Genomic DNA, 18,927 nt, shown 5'->3' with positions numbered 1-18,927 from the left:
AGCAACTGACAGCAAAGCCCAACAGAAACCAGACATGTCCCCGTTGTTATGATGAGATGAAACCTTCATGGTGGTTTTGTATGTGATTCTGATTTCCTCTCTGTGTTTCACGTCTCTCTTTCCGTCCAGGCGTCCTCTTTGCTCAGGCGGCAGGCTCGGCTCTAAGCGGCCCCTCCGGATCGCCCGCTGCCACCAAGCCAGGCGCCGTCCGCGTCGCCTCGCAGCAGCAACAAAACACACCTACCTCTACCTCAACCTCAACCTCAACCTCAACCTCCAGCAACCCGTCGTCTTAACAAACCCCTTGGCCCCTCCCCCCCTTTTTATTTTTATTTTTATTTTTTAATTATCATGCTAACTAAAGCCAAAACCTAATTTTCTACATAGTCTATGCCAAAACGAGAACCCGACAGGAAGACAAACTGAATCTCAGATCACTTGAAGTACACTATCTCAGGTTTTCTCTCACCAACTCACCTCTTTTGTTCTTCATAGCCAAAATTATTTTAAATATATATACATATATATATATATAAACATATATATCACAATGGAGAGCCAGTATATGCTAAAATATGTATGCACAACCTGTGAATTATTTATTTCTACATAAATGTACAGATTAACGGAGAACAAAAGAGGAGGTAATAACTAGGAAGGTAATGCACTGTTTACACACGCAAACACAGCTACTGACTGACAGACGGACACCATTTATACTTTACTCTTCTCAGTGTCACGATTCTCTTTATTGCTACTCTCATGTTTGTGTATTATCATTTTTAAAATCATTATCAATCCTGTCACTGCAGAGAAAAAAAAACAAATCTATATATTTAGAATTCTATGGAAAACAGACAAATATGAAATATCCTCTATTTTTGATCAGAGAAGCTTTTAAAGGAGTGAGTTGTTTCTTCGCAGTACACCGGCGTGACCTCATCTTTTAGAGAAACCTCTCCGCCTTATTGACACGGCAGCCATTAGAGGACTCGGACTCGGGAGAAGGAGCGAGTCCTCCTCTCCAGGTCCCAGAGACCCCTGGGTAATCGCATGAAAGGAAGGCCAGTTTAATACATATCTACCTACACATATATTACCCCTATGAGTGTTCAAAATGGCTGCTGTATGAGTGAGGTCATTAAGGTCAGCTGCACGGGGGGGGGCGGGGGATCAAACTCAAGTCTTTTCTGCTCCCGACGCCGTTTGGGTGTTGGGATTACATGTGAATAATGAGACACTTGGTCGATTGCTCCTCAGGTGTCTGTCAGCTCTCTCTCTCTCTCTCTCTCTCTCTCTCACTTTCCACATTTTCTACCCTGACCTTCTCGTGGAGTGGTGTAGTCTTAAGGTCAGATGCATGCTTGTATTGTGTAGATCAGGGAAATTCACGTTTCCACTGAAGCCTCGTTACCGTGGAGAACATCAGGTGTCAGGGGAGCACGCCGCTGTGCTTCAGAGGAAACTTTTCCTGACTCGTTCCTTCAGCTTACGTCTCGAGGTCTTCTTATGTTATGACGCCAAGTTCTGTCGTCACTTTCCGGTTTGCGTGACTCGGCGCTTCTTGTTCTGATCCAAGTGCTTCTTACCCCGGCGCTGGGGACGAGGGGCGGGGGGTCGGCTTGAGGTCGGCGTCTGTTCAGGATAACACAGAATGTCTCGCTGTCCTCTTGGTGTTTGTAGATGTCGCTCAACTGTGGGCTTTGTGGATCGTGTGCGTCGCCGCGTTGGGCGTACCTGCAGCACAGACAAGGGAAACCACCTCGTTTAAGAGCGCACATGCCAGTCTCAGCATCTTGTAGATCAATCGTTGAGCTTTTTTAACTTAAACCTGCCGTTACCTCTCTAGACTGATGGCTGTTAAAGATTGTTACTCCCGCCACCCACACCCCCACCTACGCAAAGCAGCCTAGCTCTTACAGGTTTGGAGGTAAATCAGGCTTTGTATGTAGGTTTTTTTTCTCTGAGGCCTTAACACAGCAAAGGGAGCAGCCAGGAGCCCAAACCTCAGACCTGCAGCCGTGATTCTGCTCCTTTATTTGCATCGTGCACTGCTGTTTGTTCTCTCATTCACTCTCCACATATCATGCTAAGGGGAAAAAGCCCTTGTTTACATATTTGTCCTGTTCTTGGCCCCTGTGTGTCATGGCACTGCCACCAGACCAGAGTGTGGATGGGGTTCCAATCTAGATGAGCAGCAGAAGAAGTGACTGTGTCGCTGTCGTGAGCTTCTGTCCACTTTTCAACATAATTCAGCTGTTTCACACTCTGGCTCTCACAGCGGGATGCAAGGTAGATTGACACACAGGACATCACCAGAGCTGGTGGTGAAACACTGAGCCCACTCGAAGACGTGGTTTTGCATTTCACGCTTGTAGTCGTTGTCGACGGCGCAAACAGGAAGTTACCCCTGTGGTATAGTAAAGGTCAGTTTCGCTGAATTTTTTAGCAGCCACAAAACCTTTTATACACTTCTCCTCGCTGACTCGTGCTCCCCATGACAATAAATGGAGTTTGATACAACAGAAATCAGTGGAAACTCCCTTAGTTTCGGTGATCATCGTTGCCATCATCATGGACTCCTGGAGAAAATCTTTCCAGTGGAGTCCAAACGTGCTGAGGAAACGTTTCAACAACGACAACAGCTTCCTGCATTTCTTCATCTTTGTCTCGGGGACGTTCATAGTCACTTCTAGCAGTGAAGGCTTTTGTTTGTACCTTTAGACGATTGTGTTGGACTCAGGTGCCACTGTGTGAAGCTAGACAACTGGCAGAATGGCCAAAGTGATAATAGAACACACAGGCTGCAAGAAAAAGGAGGATTTTCCTTTTGAATATGCAGAATGAAGCTGCTCTGTGATGTTCCTTCCTCCCTGCCTCCCCCGTGAAAGCAGATGTAGCTATAGATGGTAAACATTGGAGAGAAAAAGGAGGTTTCAGGTTGAATAAGTGAGTTTGCCCAGCATTTGACTCTCTGCTCATGTAACAGATGTCACTGCAAATGCTAATGGCTGACAATCAAATAGAGACATGCTGTGGCTGAAAAGATCAGATGATGGGGAGGGGAGGGGGAGGGGCAAAGCAAAATCCAATCAATTCTGAGGTAAAGGATCAGCGCTGCTTTTTAAGATTTGACCCCTGTGACCCTTTTGGGCCCCCAAGGCAACATTGAAGCACCTGCCCCCCTCAACCAATCCATGTTTATCTTGTATCTATTGATCATCTCTCTCTCTCTCTCTCTCTCTCTCTCTCTCTCTCTCTCTCTCTCTCTCTCTCTCTCTCACTCACTCGTCGTCTTTAGGGAAGGTTAGCGTGTTTTTAATTGCGTGGTAACGACAATCAGGGGGTGTGTGTGTGTACTCTAATGTCCCCTCAGCCTTTCTACCTCATGGACTTAAAGCTTCTTTCTTCTTTTTCTATCTTTCCGGAAAAAACAAAACAATCACATTGCTGCTGTTAGTTCATCAAGTGCTTACGTCGAAAATCAAAGAGATTGTAACGACCGCAGACAATCAGACACTCGCCAAATGTGATCGTTAATCATGTGAGGCTATAGAGTTTGATTCATTCTGTAGTACTGATGACTGGGAACCACAGAGGCCTGTTCAATCCCAAACCTCTGTGGTAAGAGCGCCCCTTGGTGGAGGGTTTAGGTATAACGCACAATATCAGGAATTCTGTTCCGTTTCAAAGTCCTTCTGGATGAATTTACACAGACACAATAACACACTGGAACAACAAAGCTGCGGAATTCCATTTTTATCCAGTAGCTCCGGCCTCAGACTGGTGTTTGTCTGAACGCTGTCCTCTGCGTCTTTGTGTCTCTGTGTCTCAAATCCCCTTCCAACTCACTCAACCTGCAGATTGGTTGTGTTCAGTTGTCATATAGTCGTTAGTGTCATGAGCCCACAGAGCTCCTATATGCATATATCATGAAATTGAGTTCCCTGTTTCCACATCACAAGAGCATTCTGGGTAAATAAGGCGAGGCTCTGGGCCTGCGATCTTGGTTTCATCCTCGTCAAAGTTATTGTTCCGCCATTTTCCAACAATACAGGTTTATAAATGTAAACGCAGTCAAGCAGCCGACTCGTACTCGTGTCAGACGTCAGCACATGAACTTTTCTGAGTCTCTTGCTTGTAAAAAAATTGTTCCTGCGTAAGAAAGTCAGAACTTTTGTATGTTTTACCTGGACGTCTTTGCTGCTTTCGTCCCTACCAGAGCCATTGCGGGACGTTTGTTGAAATATTACAAGGTCCCTCACGTGGCAAATATCCAGAGTGTCTTACATGGAAAATGGACTCCCGCTCCTGATCCCACATGACACTGACATGGAAAATTTGCTGGAACTTTTTACGGGTTAAGGTGCATGTGGGAAAGGAGGCTTTGACTGGACTTCACCACTGACTTCCCCTCCGTCTGGTGGACCGTGGACGAGGAATATGATGAAGATGGTGATGATGATGAGAGAATAACAAGATGCCTTCTGCTGTGACAATTGTTTTATTAATTAACCTCGATGAAGATTCATTAAATAGAATATTTCTGAAGCAGCTTTTTAGGGCTCCGGATTATATCATGTATCATATTTTTGTTTGTTTTATGCTCTTTCTTTGCTTTGTGGATATTTGCTGTAGCGACCCCACAACACAGAGGTTACATTTAGAACAGATTTATTAAGATAGTGATAATAATGATGATGATGATGATAATAATAATATGCTGTCATTTGTGGAAAGCATGAAACAGGCCGAGCGGCGTCAGTGTGAACTTCTTGTGTCTTCAAATAACTGAAAATTCTGAACTGAAACAAAGCTCTTTCTTCTCAGGAAAATCTACCTCTACCTCCAGTTTGATGCATTTAATCCACTTAGGGCTCAAGTTACAGTATGGTGGCGGCACAAAGAGGGTCTGGGTGTGAGGCTCTATGCCCAGAAATGAGCCTCAATTAGCAACACACTAGAACAGGTTTTACCAACGAGGTGTGTCAGAAGGAATTCCTCCAAAACACACATTTTTCCTGATTCTGCACATGGGATGTACACACACACACACACACACTCACTCAAACAACCGGTTCATTTTTGGCTCTGAGTGCTCCTCATTCCGCTCGCTGTGTTTGCCTTTTGTCTTTCTCTCTGTGTTACGCGTTAGTAACACGTTTGAAGTGTCGTCTCTTTACACATCGACAACAGGGAACCTTCAGCTCAACAGTAAACTACTGTGTGTAAGAAGTACTGCTGCGAGTTCTGTTAGTGCTACATGTCTTTCTTCAGTCTGTTCTGTTGACATGTGCTTATTCCTCCTTTTTTTTCACTATGATGGTGAAACTTTGAAACCTGGGATGTTTCCTGGTAACCATGGGAACAGTGAAGACGTGTCAGGCAGTGTTGTGCCTCCTCAGCCGTTTCCCTGGTGTAATACCACACAGTGACAGCAGGCTTCTCACGGTGTCACCTCGCTCTCTACAACATGTCTTCTTTTCTTTCATTTTAAAAGGGTGAAGATCTGTTCTTGCCTATTTACTCAATATGTGTTTGTGTGAATACTTTTATTTTGAATCTGAAACCAATAAAATATCACCTTTCTTAAATGTCACCAGAGCTTTTGGATGTTTTATTTTTATCGTTTTGAAAGTTCTGTATATCAGTTCAGTTATTAAAATGCAACGGTCTGTGTTTGTATGTAAACGATGAAAAATGGGTGTAAGTTGGTCAAAACAAGCCGTTATATACAGGGTAAAGCCGTGTGGAGGCGTCCAATAGGATCTCTTTGTACTGGTCCGGCCCCCGTGGCCCATCCCACACTTGCTGTTACACGTAGCTGCCACAGGATGTCGCTGATGCGCTTCATGTCTAAATTCAAGCTTTGACACACTTTTGTTTCCTGGCTGGACTGAGTTAAAAAGTAGGTCAATTAAAAACACTGATTTTGTCATTAGTTGAGCGAGATTATAGTTATCTGGTATTGAGTCTTTGGTGTCGATCAGACCGCCTTTGGTGAGTAATTCGTTTAAGACTAGCGAAATTTCACATTTGTTGTGACTTTCTGTACGCTACCTTTTTTTACCTGAATTTTCAAGTATCTGCCACATTCTGTCTAGAAATACCCCAGAATGTTTTGTTTCACCAGTCGATAATGATACTGAAGTACAGCCTTGTTACAGGAGCCATGCTGAGAGACGAAGCTCTTCTAGATGACGCCGGAACTGCCTTTGTTGAACAGGTCAGTAATTGTATTTTTTCCAAAATGTTCCATAAATCATTTCACATAAACATTACTTTATACCGCCAATACAGAAAATGATCTATCAATTACTTTCTTTCAATTAATATCATCCCGCGCTGTTTTGTATGTATATCCTGTAGCCTACATACACATACATACTGTATATACTGTATGAAGTCACCCGCACACACACACACACACACAGCGGCTCTCTTTACATGTGACTCGCCTCTCACGTTGACGCTGGAGGTTTCTGAAGCACCGCCCAATAACAATGTCTGCAGGCGAGAACCTATCGCACCCCGGCAGATTTAAACAAATCGAGTGATTCGAGAAGCGCTGGCGATGAGAGGGGCGGAGCTAACGGGAGGGGGAAGAAGAACTCGGCCACCTTTTGACTCCGGGCGTCCGCGTTGATGCCGTGACAGATCATTGACGCACTTCTATGGTCAGTTTAAGTCTAAAGACACAAAATGAGACTCAGGTCTCGAAAAACCACCTGCGCCTACCCGTCTACACCGAAGAGCAGCGTGCGAACACGAGCGAACCCGAGGCGGTCGCAGGTCTCTCCGCCCGAGAGCCCCCTTCAAACCAAGGTACCCGACCAAAACTACTCATACTTCAGGGTTTCACGTTGGGCATGATTACAGTTTGAATTAATGAGTTGTGTTTGACATGTATGTACGACATTTTGACACTGCAATGCTTGTTTGGGGCGAATGGTTTCCTCCTTTGATGCTACCCAGGTTAGCCGCGTTAAGCTAACGCCCCCATGATAACGCACACACACACATACACACACGGCGGCGTCTCATTACCGCTCTGTTCTTTATGTATTTATCAAACACATTCACTTCTTCATAGCTGACCGTCTTAATAAACCGCCGCGGTGACGACCATGTTGTTAAAATGTCTCTAATGTCGCCTTTAACGCGTTGTTGCCAGGCGCTACACCGGCTGTGTCACATCGCTTTAATTCAGCCGACACGTTTAAATGAACCGCTGAGTGTTTCATTCCACGCTGCTTCTTTATTCAACCAGGTAAAACATTTGTTTAACCAGGTAAAACATTAAGGGGAAAAGGATAAAATTATTGAATACTGTGTTGCTGCTGCGCCATTTCTGTCATGATGTCATCTGGTGTATAAGATAGAGCTCACAGAGCTTCAAAGTCCTTTTTTGTGTCATTGATGGTTGAAAAATACAGCATTTGGCTGAAAGTTAGTTTATAATGATATTAAAACCAAGCAATCTGGAATTTTGGGAGGTTAATTTCCCTATGATTGTTAATCGGTTAATTGTTTCAGTGCTTGGTCGTTAATTAGATGCAGGGGGAGAGGAAGGTGTGATGTTTTTATCTGTGCACTAAGTCCAAAGGCTGTGAGGCGAGTCGGTGTAGCAGCACCCTCCTGAGGACAGACACACACACACACACACCTCTATGCAGATGTTTGCTCTGGATCACTCTCAGGCTGGAAGGTGAACAGATCCTGGTGGAGATGAACCAATGTGACCAGAGAGACTATGGTCATATACTGGAGTGTGTGTTTGAGTGTGTGTGTGCTGTCTAGCTCCTGGGATTAGCAGCCCAGTTGCATGCCAGCAGAGGGTCCCAGTGTAAGTAGGTCACAGGGACATATGCATGCAGGCTCATCCGCCACATGCGTGTGTGAGAGACGCGGTCCCTTCCTGTGATATGATTGGCTGTTTATGTGACAGACTGGGTACAAGTCCACAAATTAGGCTGCTGATTCAAACCAGTAGTCGTCAATATGAAGACTTATTTTAAATGTGTCAGGGCAGATTATGGAACAGTTTTATGTTGAAACTGAGAAAATGGTATTGCATTAGATTGGTTCGATAAACATTTAGTTCCCATCCCCATTGGTCTGTAACGTTGTTTTTGTCCTGTGTAGGATGACGAGGTGTTTCTCACTCTCTCGGATGATGATGATGATGCTCCCTCCATTAAAAGACGCACGCTGGCCCGGAGGAGGACGAGGCAGAGGGTAAATGTCAAATTTGGTCATCTGTTCCTGTGACGGGACAACATAACAAGCTGAAAACAAAACAGGCTGATAACAGGCCTCCCAGACGACATCATCATCACCTCCTGCTCTGTATCTTTCCTGTGTAGGATGAAGAGGTGCTGGTTATCGACTCCTCTCACTCTGATGATGATATTCCCACCATGACGAGGCGCCCCATGGTCCGCAGTCGGACCCGGAAGAGGGTCATCGTTGTGGAGGACAGAGACGCAGGTTTGTCATACGTGTGCAGACGTTCATCTCTCGTCGCTCTGCCCACTGGGACTTGGTAATCTGACTGTAGGGGACAGAAGCACAGATCCCCCTGTTGTCTTACGGTTCTTTCTGACATGATTTCTGCTGGATTCTTGGTCTAGATCTCACCTTCAAGACTCCCATCAGGCCCATCATACGTCAGGGCCGCTTCTCCTCCGACCTGCCGTCTCCTCGTAACTCCACGGCCAGAAACATCTACTCGCCTATTGTGCGTTTCCTCACACCCAGCAAAGAGAGTGAGTACAGTGTGTGTGTGTCCGTGTTCCTCACAGGGGCCTGGAGAGCTTCAAACGACATTTCCACAGTTTTATTATCATAAGACCTTAAAGTCATCATCAGGCAGGCCGGCCCTCTCAGCCTGATCCTTCATGTGAAGTGAAGAGGTTAAAACGCTCTGAACGCTCTCACACTTCCGTCCTCTTATCCAGTCGTGCTTTGAAGGCTGACGGTCTCGCTCACCGACCACAGGATGGATTTACTGGCACGCTTCTAGCAGCTTGCGGTGTTTTGTTTTCCCCCACTGGCTTCTAGAACTGTTCACCAGGCTTTAATGTGGCGAGCTGACAGCACTGTGTGTCCTGTTCCAGCTCAGCCTGGACCCAGTGTGAGAACACACCGTCACGCCAAACCCACAGCTCTAATACAGCAGGTTCTGTTTTGGTGGTTGGTTTTGGTTTTGGTTATGTAATAGCAGGAGCCAAGCGCACCTGTGGGTCCACTTGGTTCAGATGTGATGCATGCTGGGTACATTTGGTGTGAAGAATAAGAACCTGAAACTGTTCAAAACAAAGTTATAAACTGCTTTAGGGTGAAAATAATATCAAACAGGAGTCGGAGGGGGAAAGACTTGAGGTGTTGCAGTAGAACATGAGATGTGCTGAGATGTTTAGAGAAATGGAGGTAATGATGAGAAAGTATGAACTTCCTGTTGTGTTCCTCTCTCCAGACACGTGCTCAGATAGCGGAAACGTGTTGATGAGCCCCGAGCAGTGTGTGTTTGGCTTCGGATCCATGGACCTTCTGGTTGGAGAAGAGGATGAAGACGACATCTTCACTCCGTAAGTGTCTCAGTTTTCCCAGACCTGCGTGCGTCAGCGTCTCTCCCATCTGATTCCCACAAACACCCGCCGGCTTTTGACCTGATGCTCATGTAGCGCCGCTTTGCCTGAGCAGGTGCATATCTTGATCGGCTTTTCTAGTTTCTAAATATCGTGTTTTTTTTTATCCAGTTGTACCTTCGTCAAGAACATTCCGTCACAGTCCCAGTATTCCAAACCGCGCCTCAGAGACATTCCCCCCAAGACCAGGAGCACCCCAGAGGCCACGCTGGTGATCGACCTGGTGAGTTCTGCCCCTCCTGCCTCCAGATACACCGATGCAAACATGTGTGTGTAAGAGGATGAGGTCACAGGTTTGAAGCTTTAACAGTCGCCCTCTGAACTGTGCTTCCAGGAGGAGACCCTGATGTTCAGCTCGCTCACTGCCATGGATCAAGCAGAATACACCTTCAACACAACGTTCCAGGACCACCAGTACAAGGTGACGCACCTGGATTTGACTTTGACACACACACACACACACACACACACACACACACACACACACACACACACACACACACACACACACACACACACACACACACACACACACACACACACACACACACACACACACACACACACACACACACACACACACACACACACACACACACACACACACACACACACACACACACACACACACACACACACACACACACACACACACAGAGAGAGAGAGAAATATACCTGGAGATCCCATTAACTTATTGTTTTCTGAACAGGTCTACATGATTCTGCGGCCGCACGTGAAGGAGTTTCTGCAGTCAATGGCGAAAGTCTACGAGGTTTGTGTGAGCTTTAACGGTCTGGTCGTTTCTGTCGTGCTGTTTCTCAACATGCGCGCCGTCTGCGGGAACATCAGTTTGTTCTGTAACTTACTGATTGTGTTTGTGTTCTGTTCCAGCTTTTCGTTTACACGTCTGCGAAGAAGGAATACGGAGAGAAGATTGTGGACATCCTGGACCCACAGAGGAAGCTGTTCAGGTACGTCTCCACGCTGCACGTCGGGCAGACCCGTCTCACCCAGCCGGTTGTCTCTGACCCTGGTGTCCCCCGTCTTGTCCCCACAGGTACCGTCTCTATCAGGAGGACTGCGCCTGCGTCCTCGGACACTACGTCAAAGACCTGAGCGTCCTGGAGAGGGACCTCACCAAGACCGTGGTCCTGGACAACGCGCCTCACACATACCCGTACCACGTAAGCACTACAGAGACGCCGCACAGTTATTTTGCTCTCTGGCCTCGATGGCGTCACGGAGGGGAGTTTGTTAACTCCAGATGTTGTTTCTGCAGCTGATGAACACACTTCCCATCAAGAGCTGGTCTGGCTCGGAGGACAGGGAGCTCCAGAAGCTCATCCCCTACCTGGAGAAACTCTCTGCAGCTGTAAGTCTGTTCATGTCCAAACACTTCCTCCTTCTGATCAATTCTGAACGCAGGATAAGACACAATACTCATTCTTGTAGGTTTCATAAGTGGCGTTTCTTCGTACAGAGGTCAAGGTTGCATAGACCTTAAAGTGTCTATGCTATAAATCGGTGTAATAAACATCTGTACTCACTGTCATCTGTTCTTCTACTGAACAACCTTATTTGGTAAAACACAATTTCATGTCATTCCTTAGACGTCTTGAGCTCGTCTGATGAACATGTTGTCATAAAAAAGTGTGAATGATTTTAGTCCTGTAACTCAAACCTTTCCAGTCCGTCTGGTAAACGCTGCGCAACAGGTGAATATTCTGTGACGTCATCAGATGTATGTAGTAAGAAGTGTTTCCCTCTGAAATCTGAGTAATGAGTCATATTGAAGTCTGTGGTCTGTCAAAGTGGGAACACTGTGTTTAACCTCCCGCCCGGTGAGTTGGGGGGGATCAGGTTCAGGTTAACACAGCCGGCAGATGTTATCAGGACCAGCATCTGTCCGGCCTCTTCCTGTTCCTCTTCCTCACTCCGGTGCTATTTTTTTTTCCAGGAGGACTTTCGGGAGGTGCTGAAGAGGAGGAAGGATCACTTCCACCGGCTGCTGTCCGAGGACTGACGGACTCTCTCTCTCTCTCTCTCTCTCTCTTGCTCTTTCCTCTCATTTCTCTTTGCTTCGGCTCAAAGCACAGCTCCACTCTGACTGCGTTTACGTGAGGCCAGTTGCATTGTGGGTAGACGTGCATGCTGCTTCCCCGATGACATTAAAGGACGGCTCAGTCGGTATGTCAAACATCCAGCTGGTCGTTCGCCCCGAACCCCCCCCCCCGGACCCCCGCCCACTCTGTGGAATTACAAAACAAGCCCCAATATATGTTGTTTATAATGTAATTAATTTATTGGTTACTCGTATAATCAAAGCTCGTTATCAGTGTAAATTTTAGATATGCTTTTTGAAAGCAATAAACCTTTCATGTTGTTAAATGGGAGAATAAATGTACTTCTGTCAGTCGTCTGCGTAGCTTGTGTGTGTGTGTGATGATATATGGCAGCTCCACGTCAGCGCTGAGGAGGAAGAGGAGCTTGTTAAGATGAAGGCAAAGTGCAGCATGTGACCTCGGTCCCTCTGTCGTCCTCTCACGCTCGCGTTTTTTAATGGATACTTCAGATGGTGCGGTCGGCCGCCGTTTGTCAGACGTGGAGACGCTTTAACAACGTTTAACCATCGGCATTATCACACAAACGGCTTCAGTGTGTTTCTGACTCTGCCTCTTTTATACTCTAAACACTTTCCCCCCTCAAACTCCTGCTTCCATTCATTAAAGTGTGTTTTGTAAATAAACATTTTGTGCCTGGTAAAGTATCTGTTTTGTTCTTTGGAGCTTATTCTAGGTTTTTAGAATGAAGCGCCTGTCATTACGCCACAAAGGAAAATATATAAATATCAAGTGTTTTTTTGTTTTTTTTCTTAACCTTTTTATTCAGCTTTTCTGTTGCTTGACCAAATTAACCACAAGTGTTTGACATGCACAGTGACGGCAAAATGTGCTGAAAAATAAATGATGAATGAAAACTATTAACCCTTTCCTGTTTTCTTATGTTCATGCAGGAAAGCTCTTACGTTTTTTTAAGGCGTTGGCGTTTCTTCATGTTTGTTAAGCACTTACCTGTCAATCAAAGGAACAAAGCGGTCTAGTCGAGCTCCTGTAGGTGGCGCTGTTACTTCCTAATCACTCTGCTTGAACCTGCCAAACGGATTCAAAACAAATATTTGACAAGATGCCTGGAGGAAAAAATAGCTTCAGAGTCTTTTTCTGCTTTCTGCTCAAAGATAATCTGTTTGCTGTAAACTGAGCTCATAAATTATCTCAACCGAAGCTACTAATTAGCTGCTTTGACAGTCGCCACAGCAACTGCTTTCATGAGTCTGAGAATGTACATCTGTCATTTTTTTGCTTTCGGTGACAAAGACGTTTAACCCCGAATGTGTAAACAAAACAGGTCTGATAACTCCTGGTATTTATTCAATAATAAATACCACAGATCAAACAATAAAACCACATTAGCTGAGAGACTCGACCCGGAAACCTTCTCAGGTTTCAGAGCCAAACTGAGGTCATTCCCTCCAAGTCTAAGTCTAACACATATTGTATAAATTAAAAGGGAAATGTTTTATATCTCTCATATATTCTATATTTAAAGCTTTGCCGACGTCCATTTCTGACTTTAATATAAAGACCACAAGTCCATAAGTACACATCTGTACTCATAGACTTACTTTATTATTTACTATAGCAGCATTATATACAATACTTAGTGTTTATTAACCTCATATCTAAACTATTGTTGGCTACTGATATGATAGTTGATGCTGAATCTGAAGGTAAGTAAGAACAACCCCCCCTCCTCCTCCTTCCTCCTCTTCCTCCTCCTCCTCTTCCTCTGGCTTTATTTGCTCCATATGGTGTTTGACATGGTACCCAGGAGGGGGAAAAAAGCGCCGTGTGGGCGGAGGGAAAAGCCTCGTATTCTGTCCGTCCTGAAATTTGATTCAGAAGTTCAGGATCCTGCAAGACAAAAAGCAAAAAGGAGGGGGAGGGAAGAAAGGGAGAGAGAGAGAGAAGGACGGCACAGTAACTCACCAGACACCCCGCGACCTACGACCAAAGTAAGTTCATACACGCACACACACACACACACAACTGTTTACTCACGTTCACACTGCAGCCTGATTACCTGTGAAGTCTAACAGTGAAGTGCTATAACTGCCGCTGAATAGCCATAAAACACACACTCGCACACACGCGCACACACACTCGCAGCCCCTCTTGCGCTCTTTCCAGTCACTTCAAACGGTTCCACGCGCAGCTCCAGTGGCGCGTTGCGGCCTCGTTTGCGTTATTTATCGCCGCTTTACGCGGCGTCGCGTGAGGACCGACGGCGCGTTATTCGCTTAGCGGGACAGAAACGGTCTTCAACTTTGTTTGAGCGAGTTGCTGAGCAGCGGGAGAAAATCCAGCCTCCGGGTTTTTTTTTCCCCCAGCAGCAGCAGCGAGTAAAGCAAAGCACATTGCCGCCGACGCGCGTTTCCACCGCCGTTCCGACACTCCTGCCGCGTTTATTCACTCCACTTTATCTCCTCTGCACGCGCTAATCACGTCTACATTACACATTTTGCGTCCGGACGCTGCGCAGAAGTTGGATCTGCGCCAAAAAAGTCAATAATTTGGAGTCTAATCTGTATATCTGTGCCGCTCTACGCGTTAATGTTCCAGATTCTGAGCTTTAAACTCATTAATGGGTGTGTGTGGGTCGTAAAAATGATCCTGGAGCGGTTTTACACGGTGGTCACAAGTTGGACCTATAGGTTCTTTATCTGCGTTAAACTGAGTCCATATGGCTGAAATATATAAAGTATAATCCAATAAAATATACATGTGTAAATGTTGTGATTTACATAAAGTGTGTGTGTAGTGGGTCGTTTTTGGATAGTTCAGGTCAAATCAAAGCAATGATTTGTGTTGTGCTTTACCAAATTGTGACCTTCAAACTAACCAAAGCGTACACGCAATGACGTACTTGTCTTGTAGCATCTCAGTGAGTTTCCATCATCATTTAATGGTGATTTTACAGTAATCACAAGAATATTCTTATCCTCGCTTGACTGGCTGGCAGTGCAGCTCTGTGTGGTTTCTGAATCGTGAGGATCGCTGTTGTTTCTGCTGTTCCATCACTCTGATTCGTTTGTCTGATTTAGTGGAGCCGTCCTGACAGGATTATAAATATGATTTTAACTTTATGGACTACTCGCTAGTTTATTAAGAGATTTATAGAAAATATGAGTATTCGAAAAATAAAATAGATGTTTCCGTTTTGGTGTCAGGAGATATATAGGAATTTCAAATATGTAAAAATATAAAAAATTATAGGGATTCAAACTTGGCATTATGGCAAGACTAAACTAAAAGCATGAAGTCCTGGTGAAGATCAGGCTTAGTTTAGATCTTAATTGACCTTGTGTCTGTGATCTTCCCGTCCTGTGTTCCTGATCCGTGTCTGGACGTCTTCCTGTCCTTCGTAGGCTGCGCGACTATGAGCACCACAGGGCTTCAGGCCACCAACCGGCAGAACGTGAAGGAGATCGACAGCATGAAGGAGTCCATCAGCGACATCATCAACCAGCTCCAGGACATCGATCCGGCCAGGCTCTCCTTCTCCCCCTTCCTGGACCTGGACACTCAGATCTCCTTGGCTCCGGTGTCAGACAGCCCCGAGTCCTCGGTGGAGGAGCTGCACTCGTCCTCCCACTCTGTCTCCGGCTCTCAACGCTCTCTTGAACCGCCACCAGCAGCCGCAACTCAGCCAACAAGTGAGTTATGAATCTTCATCAAGACAAGAGTGTAGAAAGGGTGGAAGGGGGTCCAGACTGAGCTGGGACTGAACTATATCTGAACCAAGGATGGATCAGAATGGAGTATTGTTAAAAACGTTGAAATTGGCAGAAAAAATGAAAGGCAACACCCAGAACTGACCCAAAAATGTTGGTGATCAGTAAAAATAGACATACGCAGAAAACTTCAAGATGTTAAAGTGATACTGAGGGGATTTTACAACATTTCATGATTTTCAGGTCATTTAGGTCTGAATTAAGTCCCTGACATCGAGCTTTGAGCCTTCCGGATCATTCTATGAGCCTTTTGAATGGATCCCTGCATTAAACACGTTCAAAAGACTCTAAAAGCAAGTCTACATGTAGTTATAAGTGGAGTAAGATACAAACATATAAGCCTTTATTGTGGTGACAATAACGTCTGTATGTTCAGTGTTGAATCACACTGGGATCCTTTCAGAGGCCTACAGACCTGGTCAGTGAACGCCACATAGCTCTGAAAAATAGGAATATCTGTCTCTAGTTCTGATGTAAATGACCTGAAAACCAGGAAAATGTATCAGCAGAGTGTTGTAAAGATGTTTACTGTTGTTATCTTCCTCGTTTAGTGAAATGGAACACAAATTACGTTTTTGTTTTGGTTCAAAGAAGTTCCCAAAGCTGTTTTTCCTCGAGCTTGAAGTGTTCTTTTGTCGGGGATGATGTTGATCTTGGCCTTTTCCTGCACATTGCAGACTGTCACATGCTGGCCGGAACGTGAATTATCGACTCAATATTGAATAGAAATTAAAGATGAAAAATGATTTCATCAGCAGGAAAAGCATCACGCCGTTCCTGCATCAAACCCGGCCTGCAGAAGGGAGTGAATCATTGATCAGGGGGAGAGTTGGAGTAAAACTGCAGCTGATTGCTTTGGATGTCTGGTTTTGGATGCTGTATTGAAATGTGCTCTGGTTTCAACAGGCTCTGCTTCCTGCCACCAGCAGCCTGGCGGCGGCGGCCTCCCGGAGGAGCCGCGAGCAGATGAGGCAGAAGTGGGAGTCCTGGATCAAACCCATTCCAGTCCCGTCGTGGCTGTGCACGCTTTGGAAGGCGCCACGGAAAACTGCATCGGCAGTCCAACGCCTGCCTCTCAGGGCGACGTCCCCAACGGCACAGACTCACCCAGATGGAGCCCAGAATCCACAAATCTGGACTGCACCGGCGACGAGGGCCGTCCGCTGATAGGCCCTCTGCCCGAGAGCGTGGAGCTGAACGTGTGGCATTCGGGGGAGCAGGGACAGAGTTGCGAGGCCGCAGGCGAGGCCTCGGACCAGCGGGGACGCTCCTGCTGCCGCTGCTGTAAATGCTGTCAGAGCGGCCGAGTTGTGGCTTTCTTCTCCGTTTTGGCCTCGCTCCTCTGTGCAGCTGGATTGCTCTATGCTCTCTATGTCTACGTCCCCATCAAACCGCCCGACTTCCCCGACGCAAACGCCCGCATCGTCTTCACCCTCTGCTGCTGCGTGGTGGCAGCCGTCCCCATCCTGCTCGGTACGTTTGAAGCATCGCACACACACCTGCGCAGCCGCGTCCCAGTAAGCAGCACAAATACAAGATTTAAGATTTGAGAGGATTTAGTTTGTCTGGCCGCCTCGTCTCGGAATGTTTCAATGCCTTGTGTCCCCTTTAATTTTGTGCGCTTTCAACCTCAAGGCAGCTGAAGTCTGCCGTGGCCTCTGGGAAGAAGAGGAAGGATCATTTCCTTCTCCTTCACATAGCTTTAAATGGAAACTACAATAAGAGGCTGGCTGGTTCTCTCGTCTCCCAGGCTGTGGCCTAATTGTTTCAGAATATTTTAATCACTTCCAAACCTGGGCAACGAAATGAGAGGGCAGGTGGAGGAAACATCCACACTGCAGCCTGCCCAGATCATTAGTCTGAACTATGACATGTAGGATACAAGAATATTTGCATTTAGGCCATTTCACTGGCAACGACTTCATGCAAATGAAGATATAAAAACAAAGTGTGTCAGGCGAGATCAAGGGCAGCTCACAGTTCTGGGATGAGAGCTGTTAGTGGAAAAATGGCCCAGATTCAGCAAGTTAACTGATTTATTGCTCCTCTTTCCCTCCCAGTGATGCTGGTGGGTGCAGCGTGCCAGTTCTGCACCGGCTCCTTCAATCTGCTGGAGTCATTTCCCAGAAGACGTGCGATCCAGCAGCTGTTTGTCACGGCTTCATCGGAGCAGTTACTCCTCTACGTCCTCAACCTGGTTGTCATGGCGGCGCTGCTGCCCCAGGACCAGCTGAAGGTTGTGCCGATCATGGTGGCTGTGTTCATCCTGGGAAGGTGAAGCATAAAACCATTCATAAAGAGTGTTGATCAGCAAAGTTTCAGCTTGACCCGATTCCGTGTGTTATGTTTACGTGTGTTCTTCTTTGCCCACAGAATCGTCTACTGGGTCAGCCTCAACTCCTGCAGCTCCTGGCGAGGCTTCGGCTCCGGCCTGACCGTCTTCCCTCTTCTTGCCATGGTGGCTTTCAATCTGTTCCTCATTTATAACTTGAGCCTCCAACAACCACTTTTTGGCACGCAGGACGTCCTTTACAACCAGGTCACCCCGTCTTCCTGGTCAGCAGAGACATCACAGAGCCCGAGTGGCAGATCTGACGTCCTACCCACAGACATCCTGGACACTCAGTGAGGAGGCGAGCTGCCCTTTATTCTTCCAGAGGAGGAGATCTTTCCAGAAATAGGCCATTCCTGTGGTCTGCAGCTGAGCACAGCCACACATGCTGCCGCTAACCTCCCTGTCTGTGACGGCTTCACTTGTATTTTTGCTCCTCATATACAAGACTCTTTTAAATGTGGATTCATACTTATTATCTGAAATCCAAGAGCTTTTCCCCGCTCGTGGCAGAAGAAGCCTTTGAACAATGCTCTAGTCTTAAACGTGTGTCCTTTTAAGCTCTTCCAGTGCCTATATTTAATGTTTTGGACTGTTAAGTACTAAAAGGCTCTGCTCTATATATATGTGGATGAATTTGGTTTGATCTCATGAACCACTAGCAGCAAGGCACAACTTTCATTTCTAAGGCAGATTTATTTTTACTGTTTGTACATGATGAAGGATGAATAAAAGCCATTTGTTAAAACATCTTTTCATCGTTCCGCCAGCTTTGCTTTGAGCAGCTATTCCTGGAGAGACGTCAGGGTGTGTGTTTACAGTGCAGGACTGTCATTATGCCGGACGCTCTGGATGCTCTCCGGACGCTCCAGCCTGCAGGCCAACTCCTGACTCGCAAGTTCAAGCCGAAAACAAAACCAGGACACAATATTTGACTGTTTTATTTAGATGATTAGTCAAGTGACGTGTGAAATTAATGAGCTCTATAAAAGCTCTAACATTCACCTTTTACTCTCCGTTGAATTAGATTATAAAAGGTTTACATGTATTTGCTTTTGTGTCAAGCAGCGTTTTAGTGCCTTGCTCAAGAGCT

The 18,927-nt window shown here is 46.1% G+C and overlaps 3 protein-coding genes across 4 annotated transcripts in view; all 3 read left to right on the top strand.

The window, feature by feature from the left end:
* The window catches only part of arid3a (AT-rich interactive domain 3A), a 32,372-nt gene extending 26,773 nt beyond the window's left edge, over nt 1–5,599 (top strand). For both annotated transcript variants that reach the window (XM_076152986.1, XM_076152985.1), the window contains exon 9: nt 130–5,599. In XM_076152986.1, coding sequence (XP_076009101.1) covers nt 130–296 — 167 coding nt within the window. In that variant the 3' untranslated portion in view covers nt 297–5,599. The remainder of the gene's footprint in view (nt 1–129) is intronic.
* Nucleotides 5,600–6,567: 968 nt separating this feature from the next.
* ctdspl3 (CTD (carboxy-terminal domain, RNA polymerase II, polypeptide A) small phosphatase like 3) lies at nt 6,568–12,614 on the top strand. Its single transcript, XM_076153654.1, has 12 exons — nt 6,568–6,825; nt 8,146–8,238; nt 8,367–8,490; nt 8,634–8,768; nt 9,479–9,590; nt 9,762–9,873; nt 9,985–10,071; nt 10,361–10,423; nt 10,543–10,622; nt 10,709–10,835; nt 10,931–11,023; nt 11,609–12,614. The coding sequence occupies exons 1-12, from the start codon at nt 6,703–6,705 to the stop codon at nt 11,672–11,674; spliced, it is 1,215 nt and encodes a 404-aa protein (XP_076009769.1). The 5' UTR covers nt 6,568–6,702; the 3' UTR covers nt 11,675–12,614.
* Nucleotides 12,615–13,501: 887 nt separating this feature from the next.
* On the top strand, nt 13,502–18,565 carry LOC143002945 (uncharacterized). The gene is made up of 5 exons (XM_076153359.1): nt 13,502–13,723; nt 15,137–15,424; nt 16,409–16,975; nt 17,563–17,776; nt 17,876–18,565. Exons 2-5 carry the CDS (start codon nt 15,148–15,150, stop codon nt 18,129–18,131), a joined length of 1,314 nt encoding a protein of 437 aa, XP_076009474.1. The 5' UTR covers nt 13,502–13,723; nt 15,137–15,147; the 3' UTR covers nt 18,132–18,565.
* Nucleotides 18,566–18,927: the final 362 nt, after the last annotated feature.

Source organism: Genypterus blacodes, unplaced genomic scaffold, assembly GCF_046128005.1.
Source record: "Genypterus blacodes isolate CSIRO-AG114 ecotype Tasmania unplaced genomic scaffold, CSIRO-AGI_Gbla_v1 ptg000058l_1, whole genome shotgun sequence".
NCBI lineage: Eukaryota > Metazoa > Chordata > Actinopteri > Ophidiiformes > Ophidiidae > Genypterus > Genypterus blacodes.
The sequence above is the reverse complement of the archived record's forward strand: the minus strand, read 5'-3'. Positions and strand labels throughout refer to the sequence as shown.

Excerpts from the sequence above, each read along its gene's own strand:
- ctdspl3 (XM_076153654.1), top strand. The coding sequence starts at position 6,703 with ATGAGACTCAGGTCTCGAAAAACCACCTGCGCCTACCCGTCTACACCG. Across the intron at positions 9,591-9,761 it reads GAAGACGACATCTTCACTCC|TTGTACCTTCGTCAAGAACA; the intron begins GTAAGTGTCTCA and ends TTTTTTATCCAG. Across the intron at positions 11,024-11,608 it reads TGGAGAAACTCTCTGCAGCT|GAGGACTTTCGGGAGGTGCT; the intron begins GTAAGTCTGTTC and ends TTTTTTTTCCAG.
- LOC143002945 (XM_076153359.1), top strand. The coding sequence starts at position 15,148 with ATGAGCACCACAGGGCTTCAGGCCACCAACCGGCAGAACGTGAAGGAG. Across the intron at positions 15,425-16,408 it reads AGCCGCAACTCAGCCAACAA|GCTCTGCTTCCTGCCACCAG; the intron begins GTGAGTTATGAA and ends TGGTTTCAACAG. Across the intron at positions 16,976-17,562 it reads AGCCGTCCCCATCCTGCTCG|TGATGCTGGTGGGTGCAGCG; the intron begins GTACGTTTGAAG and ends TTTCCCTCCCAG.